Genomic DNA, 18,291 nt, shown 5'->3' with positions numbered 1-18,291 from the left:
AAACAAAATAAAAACAAACAAAAAATTCACTAAATTATGTTCATATAAAAAACCTATAATTTATACCACTATATCAGCACTTTTTTGGCGAAATTTATCGAGTAGGCCTACTGATTCTAGGATGGGGACGGTGGTGGTCTGTCGGCCCGCAGTTTCGCAATGTAATGGTGCAAGCTTTACCTACCTTGGAAGAGATCAATACGATAAAATACGGTAGTTATCGCGATTGGCGACTCCAGCGCCTCAATCAGCAATCACCTCGCCCATCCAGTTTATCATGTGTGCGTGTCTTTGCTAGCTATACGCCACAGCACGCCGTTTGAGAACGCGATATATTGCGGGAAAACAATGATTTATTTGCTTTTGCATTTTGACGAATTTTTAATGAAAAAGGTGTCTTTAAAATAGCTTTTCTTATGGTTCAAATTTTAAGATTTCTTTAAAATCTATTAATGACAAGATAAAATACGGTTTGAAGATGACATTAATGATGAAAACTCAATTTTGGCCATGTAACACTTCAGTGATCCTGTGTGCATCCTTAAGGTGGGTGGTTTGATGTTATCATATGTGATACGATCAAGCAATATAAGTCATTTGTCGGGCAGAAGGGGAGCAAAATCAAAATGCAGTTTTCAATTTAATTTTATGTGTCATTTGCAGAACTTTATTTTGATGAAACCTTCATCACAATTGGACATATGCTTTCAGAGATATGTCCATTTTAGTGTTGCTTAGAACAATAAAATACAAAAGAAGCTGAATATTATCTGCTTTATTTCAAAATCAATTATAGACGACTCATTCAGCTTGATCACATTACAAAATTATTATGGTGTTAACCCCTGACTGTTCCCAACTTGATCCCAACCCATATCACTAAGCAATCGGTAGATGCCTCATTTAAGACAGACCATCACAATATGTTAATTAGGGTGAGAGGTTAAACGCTAACCCTAATTAACATATTGTGATGGTCTGTCTTAAATTAATTAACATATGTGACATGATCAAGGGGAAGGAGTCACATGTCGACCCTGGTCAAAAATGAGTTTTACACATGTTTCTAAAAGGGACATTTAGAGCTTTCAGAAACTGAAAATCCCATGTTGATACAACTTTTCTTTGCAAAGTTATGTCAATTTATCAATTGCTGAAAACAATGCAAAACAAAAGAATTTTAGCACTTTCTTTGCCAATATCTCACAATCAATATAGCGACATCCGACTCATTCCCCTTGATCGTGTCACATATCGTGATGGTCTGTCTTAAATGAGACATCTACCAAGAAATCTGATTCCAAGTTTTGAGTTAAATTGCTCTAGTGACTGGGATATTAGAAGCATAACATATGGCCCAAAGAACAGTTAGAGCAGTACGCCATCAAGGGAACATATTTCAGGCCTAAAATTTCACCGAGTTACACAAATCGATAATCAATTGCATAAATTATCTCTCTTAAGGACTTGCACCAAGGCCATATATTAATATATATGTAAATGTACATTTAAGCCACAATGTATAATTATTTTTTATTTGTTGCCAAAAGTTATGAAATAATATTAGTAACAACTGTCAGGAAGGTTTTCTGGTTATTTTAAGTGGAAATAATGAGGTACCATGAAAGAAAACCCACTTACTATCTTGGCTGCTTAACTATGGAGCTGTATGGGTATTTAATGTCTTTCTATAAAGACATTTCTTCAAATTTAGCTGATTGAAATTAAGATGTAAGCTTTGACATGTGTAGGTATTACAATATGCCAAAAAAAAAAATCAGATTTGAACAAAATTAACTATGTTCATTTAAAAAGATTGCATATTATGGCTTTGATAGGAATAGTAGTCGTAGGAATACTTGGTGTAAGTTCCTATAGTCCATTTGGCTCCCTCCTGATAGTAGTGTCTGTGTGTGATACATTGGCCTGAGGTACTCACACCTCCATCACCACAATTTCCACTGAATTCTCCGCACGCAGGTCTGAGATGTCTACCTTAGACCTATCCAGGGTACACACAAAATACTACCTTTTCACATAAATACACACACTTCCTACCGTTCCACACGCGAAGATGAGACTTATACAAAACATAATTGGTGCATATTTGTAAATTTTGTGCACATTTGAGGATGTAAAAATAAAAAGACCAGATTTATTTAAAAGACCGTTATCGTCGCTGTGTTTTGAATTCTTCCTATAAATAGAGGCCGTCAGTGTGACGTCATCACTGCGATGTGAGTTCAGGGTGCCCCGTTTCTACACACGCACAGCTTCCATGGCCCTATGGTGAGGAAGGAACAACTAGGCCATGATGTTTCGGGCTAGTGATACATGGTGCAATCTCAGGTAGTGTACATGTAAGACGCAGTCACTACATGCGGCATAGTGCACTACAGATGCAATGTCTTTGATCATGCATGAATCACACACAGGCGCTACTGTCTCGGGAAAGCCAAATGGATTATAGACAAAGTCAAAATTCACTTAACCCATGCCTGAGGTCTTGATCGGTCTGAGCATAAAAGTGAAATGCCAAGGCACCGGTGTGAAAGTCCTGTTCTATAATTTGCTTTTATCCTCTTCTGCTCTCCTTGTGTTACTGGTCTCCTCCAGTCTCCAAAGTGCTTTCACCTCTGAATCATGTCTTGACAACTCATGGAAGACGCTGCTATCTGCAGAATGGTAAAAAATACAAAAATGATGGTAATGAGTTGCTGGCACTGTGATTATTTTTGATTAAACTTATTTTCTGTGTCTTCAATTTCTTTTTAGGATTTCAATTATTCCCATATACAGGGTGTCTTAAAATGATTTATTTTTTATTTGATTTAATTGGATTTGACAACCCTGGATAACCCAAGAAAGCCTCTTTTTATGAAGCTTATTTCTTTTATTTTGAGTCCATTAGAACACTAGAACAGGTAGGTTGGGAACAGTCAGGGATTTACACCATATTCTTCTCAAAACTGAATGCCAGATACATGTTCAAGTATGGCTCTCTGTACATGGGACCGTCAGCTTAACATCCCCTCCAAAGGACGGAGTACTTTTATGATTCATTTACCCAATTCTAAATGAACAATTGGCAGGAGGGCAAGTCTGAATTTAAATTTTGAGATGTTGCCAATTAATTTCAGACTTTTTCCCCCCAAGTCGATATCCCAGCAAGTCTCCACTGCCGGGAATTGAACCCGGGAACCTCATGCACCAAAGGCAAAGATATATATAGATATATATTAGAAATAGTTTAAATCCACATCTGTCAATATCTGTAAGTTAATGTGAAGTTACTTTTAACATTTTTATACATTTATTATTACAATAATTTATTCCTTTATCATACACAGAAAGAAATTTTGAAAAGTCACAAATATTTCTAACCATGTTCACAGGGACGAGAGGTGTAAAGTTGTGGATCACCGCCGGGTTAACATCCTCTCCAAGGGACAGAGTGGATCACTTTTAATCTCAGTTCAAACAAAGGCAGAGAATATATTGCTTGCCTTGGTTTTTTTTAAATACCCTGTATATAGAATCAAATAAGGGAAGAAGAAATGTTGTGTTGCCCGTTAATGCCCACTACAAAATATTGAAAATATGTATATAAAGTTTTTACTGTATAAATAAAATGAATCTAATATTGTGGATTAACAGGGAAAAGTTTTCTTTCACTTGTCATGTAAGTCAAATGCAAACATGCAAATTCTAAACAAGTATAGAGGCCGTCAGCCTTTCGCCATCTTGTGGGTACAAATGATCTGCATGTTCATGCGTCGGACACTACGCGCAGGGCGCAGCTTGCCACGCAGCTGTTATCACGCATCAACGCGTTGATTTTGCTGTTCACGCATGGAGATCGAACGACCATCACAGCGTGTACCCACAAGATGGCGGCATATGACGTCACGCTGACGGCCTCTATTGGAATTTCTGTAAGGGCTCATATTGAAATACCCAACCACGTTTCCGCACAGATAGAAGGCAGGATTCCCCTCACTAAGCGCGCGCCTCAGGAAAGCTCGGTCATAAAACAGATGGATTATATGCATCAGTGATACACCCTGCCCAGGATTTTAACAAAAGGCGGCTAGCACAGGAAAGCTGCAGGATGGCGCACACCTTCCTGTCTAAGGGAATTTCAATATGAGCCCTAATATTAACAGTTATATAATATACCAATAATAATATTTTTTCTGCAGGTTTTCGGAATGGTGCGATTGTTCAGGGAAAAATCAGACTCTCTGACCTCCTCCATTTTACCTTTTGGAGGGCAATGCAACCTTTTGTTTTGCCAAGGCTAGTAAGCTTCTCTCACAGTTGGTGCAGGGGTAGCGCTAGAAGAAAACATTCCAGAGTCCGCAGGGACCCCCGAACTTGCAGAAAATTAAAAAGTAGGGGGTCCCCAGTAGAGTTTGGTGAGTCAGAGTTCACAAATGCAGCATAAATTGTATGTCTGCGGTAGCGCTGGATTGGGGTCTGCTGGGACCCTGAACATACAGAAAATTTAAAAATAGGGGGTCTGAACTGTATTTTGGTGAGTCCGGGACCCCAAAATGCAGTCTAGCGCTACCCCAGAGTTGGTGGTCTTGTCAAATGATATCAATGCAAGTGAAACTTTAATGTGTATATACAATAGCTTACCTTTATTACTGAGATACTGTTGTAAAACTGGCTGTATAACAGTCATAGAAATGCTGAAATTAACATGTGGAAAGGAGGCTCCTGTATCGGTATCTCTGAAAGAGGAGGAAGGAACAAACAAGAGTATGAATTAGATGGCAGATGAAAACAATATATTGTTGAGTAGTTAATTATTATTAAGTATTGTCATCAATAAAGTCTATAACAGGCCTTCTCAACTAGTTTATTCGAAGTGCCAACTGGAAAATTTTAGTGATCATGAAGTGCCAACATGTCAAGGGAGGACTCTGCGAGGTACATGTAGCGCGTATGCTGTGCGGGGATCCAGGGGCAGCGCCCCTGGAAGCTCATGGATTTTAAGGTTTTTTAAAGGCCCAGATTGGGTATTTTTCACCCCTTTTTGGTTCAAGATTTATGTGAAAAAATTATTAAAATTACCATGCGCCACTTCGTGCGCCACTTCGACTGACTCCAAGCGCCACAAAGAAATTTGTTGTATAAACCTTTATATCAAGTTTTGTGTCTTTGTGTATACATTGTCATTTTGTGTGAAAAAGGTGAAGACATTGTGCTTAATTTATTTCAACACACATACTTACACATGTATGTTGTGAGATATTTCTTTATTCAGGGTAAAACAAGCATTGCTTTCAAAGCAGACACTCATACAGAAGTCCCTCTATTAAGCCCCTGGTTATGAATAAAGTATCATTTAAATGTCATCAATTACGGTGCTTACAGATACACACTACACCTACTTACAATCGCTTCTGAATGGGGATCAACTGGGGAATGATTTTTTTATTACTGATAGCGGACACCCTCTCAAATGCATTTTAACCCTAACCCAACCGACCCTCACTAAAGCTCACTATTAAAACCACTGCATGTGCATGAATTCCATGTAATGCGATGACGTAATCAGCCTAAGTCATATATACCCAGGAATCGCTGGCTGGGCCAGCGTAACTCCTGTGGCTACAGGTCTTTGATCTTCTGTGTGGCATGCTAGGGTCCGAGGTTCGAATCCCGGGGGTACCAAGGTGACCTGTACATCTTTTCTCCTTTTTTGCTTTTTGTTTCCCTTCTGATAGCAAAAAACCATGGGTTAGGTTAGGGTTAAGGTTATTTGCAGCACATTACACATGCAGCACATTTAAAATACAATAATGGTCCCTCGTTCCTGGGTGATCCCAAGATAGAAAGTAAAGTATCATACAAATGTACCTGTTCAAAGGTAATTACAAACAATTAAACTTCATACAAACACAATTCACTTACCTGGAGTTGCTGGATATAATACCTAGTAAAGCCCCTGTATTAGCACACACTAATGCACCTCCACTAGCTCCGGAATGGACGGCACAGGTGGACTGAAAATGATGTAAAAACATTTTTGATGTATTGTTAGAAATGGCATTGGGCTATTCCAGTTGAAATCCATACACCCCCTATGGATCTCCCATACACACCCACATGATCTCCCTTACAGGGGGTGTACTCCCGGTGTAGATTTTAAATGGTGTCACATATGTAGGTAATCCATTTGAAATTCACACTCCCTATGCAGAAGATAATGGTCATATCTTCCTTGTGGTTTTCATCAAAGATTTGAGAAAGCACAATGGAGATGCATTTGTCATTGAAAGTGGCATTTTATGCTAAATCTTTGGCAAAAATGGGATTTCACTAACTTATAAGTTCCCCCTAATACATTTTAAAATAAGTCAAAAAATATTTTACAAAATGTAAAAATGTAAAAAGATATGTACCATATTCGTTCCAATAAGCACCCATGCCCCAATAAGCGCCCACCCAGAGTATTTTCAATTTGCTGAACAATTATTATTATCAGTGGACTTACTTGCAACATAACAGGCTGATGACCTATAGTAATGACCTTTGACATCACTCCTGATGTTACCGATGGCAACATGGTAGTGCTTGGTCCAATCAAAGCATGTCCTACTACATATACTGGGGCTCCTGTACAATTGGTTAAAATTAAAATTAAAAGTTACATGTACATAAAAGAGGGCATGGTGATGCTACAGTACAAAGAACAATGTATGACTACATGTATTACAAGGTAGTTTGGGATCCCGGTTTGGGATTCAAGGGTTCATAATTCATATGCCAAAATAACATACAATGTGACTGATCAAGAACAGGTCTTCATTTCATTATCTATGTCTAACCATGGGGTGGGAAGATGGTAGACAGGTACCTCAGAAAAGGTATTTCCGGGTGAATTCAGTACCGTACTAACAAATTACAGGCCTGCAGCATGATGATCCTCAAATGTTATGTCAAAACAACATGATTTTGAAAATGCCATATTATATTGTATTACTTACAATATTCATTAAGAGTAATTTACTTCATGGTGGTTAGTCCCTATGTCAATTGAGATAAACATGTTCTTTTAATTCTATTATCTGTATAGCGAGATCGAAGTGAAGAGTTACGATGCAAAAAGCAGTATCTCAATTTTTTAAAATTTGAGATACAGGCCAACAATCAATTAAGTTTACCTTTCCGGTAATGTTGCATACAAGCACTGGGTAAACCATGTAGTACTGTTTTGTTCTCGGAATTCTGCAGCTTCAGGAAGGCAAGGTCATAGGTTGAATGTGGACCTGCAGCAAATATTACTTCCGCACTCAGCCATTGTTGATGTGGGTGATCAACACGGACTTGAACTGGAACAACATAAAAATGGAATAATGCTAGTTATATTTATTATTAGCCCATGCGTAAGAAGTGATAAAAAAGTTACAATTTTGAAAAAGTGAAGAGAAAACAGAAAAATTCACGAATTCGGGTTTGCACACGGAAATTTGAAATAGTAAAAAACTGTGTAAAATGTCTAACTTTTGTGTTGATTTGCAAAGGAAAACAAAGAAAAGTGATAATTTAGCAGTAATCAACCACATGACCATTAAACAATCCATTCTAGCATTTATTCTAGGCCTACGATGCAAGATTCTGGCCGATACAGCTATCGGAAGTACACACAAGACAATTGATGATGCTAATGGGGATGTGTTGAGGGGAGACTGCAGTAAAAAGGTACATATAATTATATAAGACAAATTACACTTTTAAAAACATGAATGTATTCACTTTTCAGTGCTTTATAATGTAAAACAGAAAATCACAGAATCATCCAATTTGTAACACAGAATTTAAATTTTGTAACACGGAAAAATCATGGCTTTAGGTTTGCCAGTTAAAAACTTCTGTGAATCTATGCCAGAAAATACTGTGTTTTTAGTCCATTATTTTGCATTTAAAAAGTTCAGCATTATCATTAACATAAGATCTACATGTTTGTTTGAACAAAAAGGATGTTTTAAACCACAACTCTGCCCTGCTTTTGCAATTGCCTTAGGTAAGTTTTATACACCAATACGAAAAGAGCACATTGAGAAGGCGTGGGATTGGATTTACTTGACAAAACGGTGTGAAATGGCAATTGCCTTAGGTAAGTTTTATACACCAATACGAAAAGAGCACATTGAGAAGGCATGGGATTGGATTTACTTGACAAAACGGTGTGAAATGGCATAAACGACCCAAAATTAGATTGAAAATAGATTTAAAAAAATTAAACATGCTGAATTCAGCTGAAAAATCTCTGAGGCCAATTGATTCCAGCATGATCCATTATATTATAATCTTAAAACGACCTTGTTAAGGGCTGGGGTATGAACGTTTGGACAGTATTTATTTTGGGACATTAGAGCACATCAGACATATCGAATTGCATTCTGAATCTGAAGAATGTCATTCTGATATCAAATAATTTTGATTTTTGAAATTACAATTTAATACACATTTTATGGCAAATCATTAAAATTGATATTTTTGATATTTAACAGTACTTGAAGTAAACTTTATAAATCTGATGATTTATACTTAAAGTGTATGTAGGTGGGATGAAAAACCGACGATCAATTGAAAATTTTGACCTTTCGTATTGAAGATATGGATTTTTCCCCAAAACACCAAAAAAATTAGGTCTTTTGGGAAAAAATCCATATCTTCAATATGAAAGGTCAAAATTTTCAATTGACCGTCACGGCTTTTCCTCCCTGCTACATACACTTTAAAATATATCACAAGATTTATATAATTTACTACGAGGACTGTTATATATCAAAAATTTGAAAAATATCAAATTTTTATAATTTGTCATAAAATTTGTATTATATTGTGATTTAAAAAAAATGAAAATTATTTGATATCAGAAAGACATGCTTCGTATTCAGAATGCAATTCGATAGGTCTGAGGTGCTCTCATGTCGAACAAAAAATACTGTCGAAACGCAATAAACGCTCATTTTGGATCCCTTAATGTTACTACAGTCATAATGTTTTCATTTCCAGAGAGTTTCATAAAAACAATTAATTATCCTTAGACCTCAGATGACCCGCAATGACAAAAGGTAAACTATATACCGCTGCTGGGCAGGAAAAACTTCCTAAATTTTCACTGTTACTCATTTGGCAAAATAGGGAACAGAACAAAATGTCAAATTTGAAGGTATCATCATTTTGCAAGGGACACAAAAACTGTCTAACTGTTCAAAGATGTTGTTTTTTATTAGTTAACTCTCTCCACGCGGGTGGCGACTGCAGACGACAAGTTTTAATTTTCTTTTGTAAAAATTCAAAAATTTCAAAATTGTAACTTTATATGACCATATTTGGAATCAGCATGAAAAATGCATTAAAATGAGTACAAACAAGCCTAGTATTGGTTCAGTGGTTCTTGAGATAGCTCTTGATATTTTAAGAAAATGCTTTCAAATTTGACATTTTGTACTGTTCTCTGTTTTGCCAAATGAGTAACAGTGAAAATTTACATAAGGATTCCTGCTTAGTGATGATACTACTTACCATTACCCAACACTATGGACCACAACGGCCTCATCCCAATGTCATAGTTCAATAACCTCAATTAAACAATCATAGTGCAAAATTTGACCTCAAAGTTGCAGAGTATGAGTTTTAATACCCAAATTTTTCTGCTTAGTGATGATACTACTTACCATTACCAAACACTATTGACCACAACGGCCTCATCCCAATGTCATAGTTCAATAACCTCAATTAAACAATCATAGTGCAAAATTTGACCTCAAAGTTGCAGAGTATGAGTTTTAGTACCCAAATTTTCAAAGGTCATTCACTGAATATATCAATGTATTGGGGTTAAAGAACGGTGACCCTGATAGTTGAGCATGTTGTTGTTGTGGATCCTAGTGCAAATCAATAAAGCAGCAATTACAAAGTGACTCTAGCTTTATGATCACAAATAATGGCAAATAAATGTTCTGTACACAAACCTTTATTTTTCTTGGCATTTTTGATGACATGATAACATGTGACAATGATGCCCTCTGACCTCTCTAGAATAACCCCTGACCCCCAGACTGCACCCACTCTCACAAGGACTACACCGTGCATGCTCTGTTCAATATTGCTCATGTGGGAACCTGTGAAAAATAATATTATGGTGAACAAGAATTAAAAAAACAAAGTCACATATTGATATTCTGATGCATTTTTTACAACATTTCTGAGGATAATTGTAAGGGGTTGTGCAATAATTATGAGCCCTGGGGAGGGTAAAATGGGGGAAGAAATTTTGGCGAGCCAAAGGGGGGACAAGCAATTTTTGGCAAGCCAAGAGGGGGGAAGCGATTTTTGGCACACATTCATGGGGCGCGTTTTTAATTAAACGCTCTAACAAGGCTTCAGAAAACAGTACAGAAACGCTTTAATATGCAAATTTTCCTGCTCGATGCGCTCGCAACATACATCTAAACCATTTAAAGTTTGCAAATTGGGATCCCAAAAATTGGCATGTTTAGTTAGGGGGGGGGGCAAATATTTTTTGGCGGGCCGAGAGGGGGGGGGGGGCCCATAATTATTGCACAGCCCCTAAGGGGTATTTGCTTTAAATTGCTTACACTTGAGAATATAAAATCAGCAGCTGTAATCAATATTCTATTGTATTTTTTCAACATTTCTGTACTCTTTCGAACTGCATAAACCATGCAGTATTGCTTTGAATTACTTAAAATATCCCATGTAAAGTTATATGTTCACAGAACCTGGCGTAGTGTGAGAGTCATTTTATTGGTGTGTACCAAGCTTGATTGAGGGGTCACAGCCAGTTTTTGGCAATTTCAATGAGATTTTTAAAATCTTTCACTTTGATTGGGGTCCTGTGACTCTGTGCTATGCCACTGTTTACAATGGACACACCTTACCTCTCACGATAGTATCTTCATACACTATCGGTTCACTGTTGCCATCCCAATGAACAAGCGCCCTCAATGAGTCCAATACAGACTGAATAGAACAGGCCAGTGACAGACCAATCCATTCATTGGCTTTCCAGCATAGAGGAGCGACAATCATGCCTACAAGTCTCCTGTTAATAATGACAAATGCAGCAATACAAAATACTTTCTTCAATTCAGGGTTCCTGCACCTTGAAGGCTTTCAAATTCAAGGAATTTTCAAGGACTTTCAAGGTCCAAAAGCATGATTTTCAAGGACTTGCCACAACACAAAAATCATGATTTTCAAGGACTTGCCAACACAAAAATCACGATGCGGCTCATTATGTCGCACATATTAACAAAAGTAACAGCTCCTCTCCACTTCCCAAATTTTGTCAAAATTATACTTTAGGTAAAATTCCAATTTTCAAGGACTTTCAAGGACCTTGTGCAAATTTAAGGACTTTCAAGCAGGTCATATTTTTTAGCTGACATCAAAGGGTGAAGGGTAACATTAAGGTATAAACGCAGCTCTTTAAACTAAACTGGATGTTCATATTGGAGACATAAACTGTCATCTGTTGATGTGATGGGTCACATATAAAATACGCAATTCGACAAACTTATCTGTACCTTTTTCTTGGCGACTCATTCCTGGGGATGATATAGACTCCTCCACCCTCTGATCCAGGCATGCAGCGAGCATCTGTGATGATCATTGCATTGCCAGGGCCTGAGGTATTTGTTACGATGCCTTTACTAACACTGTTAAGGAACACCGATGGACACATGGAACCAAATGGAGTACCACACAGATACAGGGGATCACCCTGGTGTAAGCTGCTGCTTGAGTGAAGCAATGGTTTCCTAGATGTAAAAAGTTAAAAAATGATTTGATTTGATAGCAATGATGTGAATGATTTTGTGATTTTAAGAGATGGCAACATTTTATTGCAAAGATCAGGTGGACTCTGGTGCGAGTCATCTGATTAGCAAGTCACTGAGCTTTTGGTTGCTCTGAAAAAGGTATAGTCCATCAACTCAGAAGTACAAAGTAAATAGACCTCGGAAATTGGAGGTATGAGAATAATTTATATTACAGTGCAATGCGTGTGTACGTGCTTCTTTGGCGCGCCTACTACTGCGCACACCACACTCTATATGTGTGACCCCTGATGCCACAGATTTACTTTGTACTTCTGAGTACATGTTGCATGTTGGTAATTATTAGAGTTGTCTCTTTCAGAGTGAGTTTGTAATTACTTTTTGAATATACATTTTGAGATGAAGGGGCATGTATAATTGAAGCTAAGGCACCATGCCTAATTTGGTCATATGTAGCACTACTGGTGCCCCAATAGATACATGTACTAATGGGTCTTTTTATTGTACCCACAACATTGCACAGTGCTTCATAAAAATGAAAAATATTAACACTATATGAAATGTTAATATGCTCGATACAATTTATTACATCACCAGGGTACGATAGAAAGAGCCATAAGGTACCCAACTGGGCACCGATACTCCGATAGCGCAATATAGAACCAAATTTGACGTGGTGCCTAACCCGCTTGAGAGAATAATAACACTTTACCTGCTTTGGAATAAATTTCAATCCCATATAAGACCAATTCATTTTAATTTCAGATTTTTGTAACAGGAATACTTCCTGTATTATATAATAGTGTGCATCTGAAATTGTGTTTAAGGTAGATCTTGATCATGTAATGCAGTACATGTATCAGAAATCAGAAATCCAAAACAATTAAATCAGACTATGATGAGCTAAAAAGCACCATATTGACACACCATATTGTTACAGTACATGTACCATACCTGATTTTTGTAACCCAATCATCCATATTCTTAATCTTCAACATAGCCATCCAGCTAACAAAGTTCTCTACTGTATCATCTTTGGTCAAAGAACTCATCCCGACGGGTTCAACCAAGTGTTTATCATCATCCCAAGTCTTTGTAGTCTTCCCTCGCTGAGAAGGCTTCCCATCATGCCCTGGTACTTCCTCTGCAAAACGCCAGTTATCATTTGCTGGAAACAACCTCTGAATCTCCTCCGCTAAATCCTCGCATTTCCATAGTACAATCAACTCTGCATCAAATACAGTGAAAGTCTTGCTGCTATTCCTTGTCTTTGCATGATTTCTTTTTGCAACACCAATTTCTACTTTGAAGAAATCAAGATCTTTTGGTGAATAGTACCTAATATTCTTAGGAGTGGTTCCCCCAGGTTCAAACCAATGATGACGATATGGCTTAGTAGCAAATTGACTGTAGATTCTGGGTCTGTGTTTCACAAATTCTGTGAACACAATGCCACTTGTTAGAACAAGACCTTTGGAGGGGTGAATTAGGACACCGCTACAACTTAAGTCTATTGGCTCGTTGGCAGTTGATTTAGCATTAGTAGTGTGTCTGGAACTGGCGCTGTAGTTAGTATTTGTTGGCTTATTTACATGCACCACACAATTGTCCATGAATGTCTCCTCCATGACATGACAAGTGCTGTGTTAATTGCTTCTCTACGGTTAAAATCTAATGGGTAAAAAACAAGAAAAAGACAATTCACAAAAAAAATATTAAGTAAATAATATTTGCAACCTTGAGGTCTTCTATTCTGTCGGTCAGATATCCAGGCTTTTCCCTCTCTATAATGGATCTGGAGTGAAACTTTGCATTGGAATGTATCAAAATAAGTGATAGTCCGATAACCATGGCTATTAAATTTTCTGTTGGGCTTTTTGTTTTTATGTCCATGTACATTTGTAGCCTGTTGGACTTTTGATACTTGGCCGTATTTAAGCTCCCCTTGCATGACAATTATTGACAAGAGTCATCAGACTCAGATTACACCCATCGAATGTGTGTCATCGGCCCTCAGATTCATGGATTTATAATGAAAACAATTAACACCCTATGTAGGTATGCCAGGCAAACATTTTTGCTTGTCAGCGAAATTCGCCTAGACCGGGGACCAAATAGTACAAGGAACTAAATACGATGTCCTCATTCACAAACTGATACTATCTGTCCATCGTATAAGGTTATTGCCGTACGGCAGTGTGGTGAAGGAATATACACTGTCAAGAATAGGCTCCATCATTTTTTTTTTCTGATCCCTCCCAGTCTCCCAAAACATCAAAAGCGTTGCACATTTACTTACTTTAAGACTGTCCTTTTTCATATACGCAGACAAAGTAGGGCCAAGCTACCTAGAAATGGTCAAATTTTGGCAAGAAATATCTCTGTGTAATCCTATGTAAGTCCCATATCACATCGTTATCGGCGATCGTGATTTTTTTTTCTGAAGTTTGGCTGGTACCCACTAGCGTCATGCATGTGATGTGACACAGCTAAAATAATCGACCGGAAATCGGGGATCATTAAAACGTCAACAAATTTCAAAACACAGACAGCAGTAAACTTAATGGCGAGCGGTCTGAATTTTGAGCCATACAAGTTTACGTGGTGAACTAGCTAGGGACCAAACACAATACATATTTAAATAGAAATTTCAATTTTTTTCAAGAACAGCTAGGTCGGTCAAGGAAACCTACATAAATATGTTTTCTATATACTTCACTTGAATCAAATATATGATTTTTTATGGTGATGAGACTGCACTCACACATGGAATTTTTGAGGGATTTTGATAGCAGTTCCATTAAAAAAAGCTGCTATCATCATGAGACTAAGATCTAGAAACACCCCCGTAATGCTGTTTTGGGGAATTTTGCTAGCAGCATCTTTTTGATGAAAGTTGATCTTTGAAAAGATGTAACTTTGCCACGGAAAGTGCTATGACAAAAAGGTTTTCAGTTTTGGCTTTCTTTACTCAAGGGCTTTAATTTGATATATAAAATGATGCAGTTTGATGGCAAATTTAAATTCACCTGGCATACCTACCCTATGGCATCTGCTAATGCTTAGTACGAGGAACCCATACCGTAGTAGCTCTGCACAACGGTATGGGACGAAGTGTATACAAAAAGCTAGTGCAACGCAATTGCATGGTTTCAATTAGAGTTTGCATTAAAAAATACAAGGCTCCTGTAGCGTAAATAGTTGCATGTTTGTCATAATATTAATTACACAGCTTCTTGTACTTTTTACCTAAACTTCTATGCTTGAAATTGTAATAAATACTCCATTATTTTATCCAGAATAAATAAAATTCATTAGCACATGATCCAAGTCGGCGCACCAAAACTGAGATGGCACTTCAGTGCAAATTTAGATAGGGCGTCACCAATAACGAAAATGTCATTTGTTGCCCGTTTTTCTAAGTTTGCGTTGCGAACTAGCTAATGCTATAACTTGACAATGCTTTAGGTATCCCAGGCAAACCTTAGTTAACACATTTGCTAGTCAGCGAAATTCGCCTAGACCGGGGCCCAAACACAATGCATATTTACCACAGAATTAAAACCAGAGAACCAGGACTCGACCGCCATCTTGATACAGGCATGGAGCAAAAATTGGGGGTATTCGGTTTCCCTCGGAATGCGCTCGAGGCATTCGTTGTCGTGCAAGCGACATGGGATGATGGGCGCATTTGAGAGACGCCTTGATCGACCTGCACTTGAGTACCAAGGCGCTTCAGATGAGGCGCAGAATTGTTTTCGTTCGTCTCCGCGCTTTTCGTCGGCAAGGACCGAATACCCCAATTTTCTCCCCATAGCTGACGGCGCGATTGTACGTGGCGGTATAGGGAGTCCCGGTTCTCCTTCTCTAATTCTGTGATATTTACATAGAATTTTGAATTTTTTTCGAGAACAGGTCGGTGAAGGAAACCTACATAAATATGTTTTCTATACTTCACTTGACCCAAATATATGATTTTTTATGGTGATGATCTAGTCGCACATGGAATTTTAGAGGGATTTTGATAGCAGTTCCATTAAAAAAAGCTGCTATCGCCATGAGATTAAGATCTAGAAACACCCCCGTAATGCTGTTTTGGGGAATTTTGCTAGCAGAATCTTTTTGATGAAAGTCAATCTTCGACAAGATGTAACTTTGTTAGGGAAGACAAAATTGTTTTCAGTTTTGGCTTTCTTTACTCAAGGGCTTTAATTTGATATGTAAAATGATGCAGTTTCATGCACGTATTTTGGGGGGGCTTTGAGGCGCCAGCCCCAGGGTCAAAGTAGAGGGGCGGCAAAAGCGAAGGCGGCGGAAGAAGAAGAAGCGGCAAAAACAGGGGCGGCAAAAAGCGAAGAGGGCGGCAAAAGGAATTAGCAAAGAAAAAAGTGCGCAAAAAATTGAAAAAGCATCACAAATTTTGAAAAAATGTTGATTTTTGGGCGCTAGCTACACCCATCGAATGTGTGTCATCAGCCCTCAGATCGGCCCTCAGACACACACACACAGGCATAGAGTTGTGCAGTAGCATGTTTTGTTGAAATTTTTGTCAATGTTTACATCAATGACAGAAGTACTCCCATAATTGAAAACTCAAATACAAAGGACATCAATTGGCAATCTTAATGTTATGCAATCAAGTTTACAACACATCAGTCTTACAATGGACAGAAAGTTACTGAGCCAAGCCATTCAAGTGCCAATATTGATTACTTCAAGTGGCCTAGTGGAGTGACCAGATATAACCCTGCATGATTTCCATGTTATTTTGCAATAACAAAACCATGTTTTCCTTGATTTTGGTATGAACTTGAGCAAATAGAATTCAATGTCATGTCAATTTGGAGTTATTAAGGGCAACTAAAACTGATGTGAGGTAAGTTTTATCTGTTTGGAATCTGTATTGGATATTCTGAAGGAATTACTGCAATGTAAACAAACTAACTCATGGCCCATATGAACATTGTGTATTGGTTTTCAGTACCCTGTTTTCCATGGTGACTGTAGGAACCCATGGATTCGATCCATGTAGGCGCTAGCACCTAAAATCCTTTTTTTTTTTTTTTTTTTTTTTTTTTTTTTTGCTCTTCACTTTTTCAAACGACCGTGAAAAAAATTGGGTCAACCTTTTCGGGCTGTTATAGTGTTAAGGAAGGGGCGCCAAAATTGTTTCTTCTTCAGCCCCGGGGTTGGGGCGGCCACGGTACGCCACTGAGTTTGATGGCAAATTTGAATTCACCTAGCATACCTAATGCTTAAGTCCTCAAACGTTCGGAATTTGTAGTTTACTACGACTGCCCCCCCAGATCAAGGTCGGTGCCGGCTCCGCCCCAATACGCCGGGCAATACTACTGTCTGTTCAATTAGCTTAGATTCTTGAATTTTTAAGATATTTGAAAAAATAAAAATTGTGGTCAAAGTCATCAAAGAAATTAAAGTGTTAGCACAGCCTTAGACCTAACGTGATTTATACTTTTCAAATTCTAAAGTTCAATTTAAAACCCCATTTCTTTTCAATTTTGGTTTTATTTATTTATTGTGCGAATGGGTCTGAGAATGGGTCTGAGAAGGTGTAGGCCTATTATAAAACTACACATTTATTTTCAATTTGTTATTTCGTTTTGTTTGTTGAATACAAACTGAAAAAACTGTGAAACAAAAGAACTTTTATACAAGAAAATATTATTTAAAACAATCAGGTTACATAAAACATTTCTTGTAAAGTTACTGTATCTGAAAATGTCAAGCGAATGCTGATATTCTTGGGAAGGAATGGTGGTATTACTATTAAACAAAACTCAATTTACATTGTAAACCAGTTGAAATGAGAATGAAATCCATAATTTTAATGTCCTTGTTCAAGGAAAAATAATGCTCATAATAATGTTGTTTTACTAAATTGGATAGGGTCTATGCCCTAAGTTGAGAATGGAACGTCCCACTCGATTTGTAAAAAGGTCGCGAACCCTTTCGGTGGACCCAAATAACTGCCCAAAATGAGGCAAAATTGAAAAGAAATGGGGTTTTAAATTGAACTTGGGAATTTGAAAAGTATAAATCACGTTAGGTCTAATGCTGTGCTAACACTTTTCTTTGATGACTTTGGCCACAAGTTTTTATTTTTTCAAATATCTTAAAAATTCAAGAATCTAAGCTAATTGAACAGACAGTAGTACAAGAAACTTACGAATTTGAGCCATACAACTTCAGTTTGCGTAGTGAACTGGGGCAATACGCAACTGATTTTTACAGCAATCTTTCGCTCCAGTGTCACACACAGGGAGGTTGAGGAATAACCACAGAATAATCAAGTTATGACGACCCTCCGGCTGACAAAATTATACAATCATTACAATGTATGTATTATATGTAAGCTTACCGATTTCTTGAAACGGATTCACATCATTCCGTGTACGGAATGACGGAGGTGGTGCTGCACGAGATTCGTTTTGTTTACAATCAC

At 37.6% G+C, this 18,291-nt stretch overlaps 1 protein-coding gene across 1 annotated transcript; it reads right to left on the bottom strand.

The window, feature by feature from the left end:
• Positions 1–547: 547 nt before the first annotated feature.
• LOC140165629 (peroxisomal leader peptide-processing protease-like) lies at positions 548–18,268 on the bottom strand. The gene is made up of 10 exons (XM_072188917.1): positions 18,208–18,268; positions 12,783–13,499; positions 11,577–11,810; positions 10,929–11,092; positions 9,999–10,148; positions 7,179–7,346; positions 6,509–6,630; positions 5,926–6,017; positions 4,645–4,739; positions 548–2,675 (listed from the first exon to the last, which is right to left on the bottom strand). Exons 2-10 carry the CDS (start codon positions 13,454–13,456, stop codon positions 2,563–2,565), a joined length of 1,812 nt encoding a protein of 603 aa, XP_072045018.1. The 5' UTR covers positions 13,457–13,499; positions 18,208–18,268; the 3' UTR covers positions 548–2,562.
• Positions 18,269–18,291: the final 23 nt, after the last annotated feature.

The sequence above is a fragment of the Amphiura filiformis genome, chromosome 12 (assembly GCF_039555335.1).
Source record: "Amphiura filiformis chromosome 12, Afil_fr2py, whole genome shotgun sequence".
NCBI classification, from domain to species: Eukaryota; Metazoa; Echinodermata; class Ophiuroidea; order Amphilepidida; family Amphiuridae; genus Amphiura; species Amphiura filiformis.
This window is presented reverse-complemented; position numbering and strand designations above follow the sequence as displayed.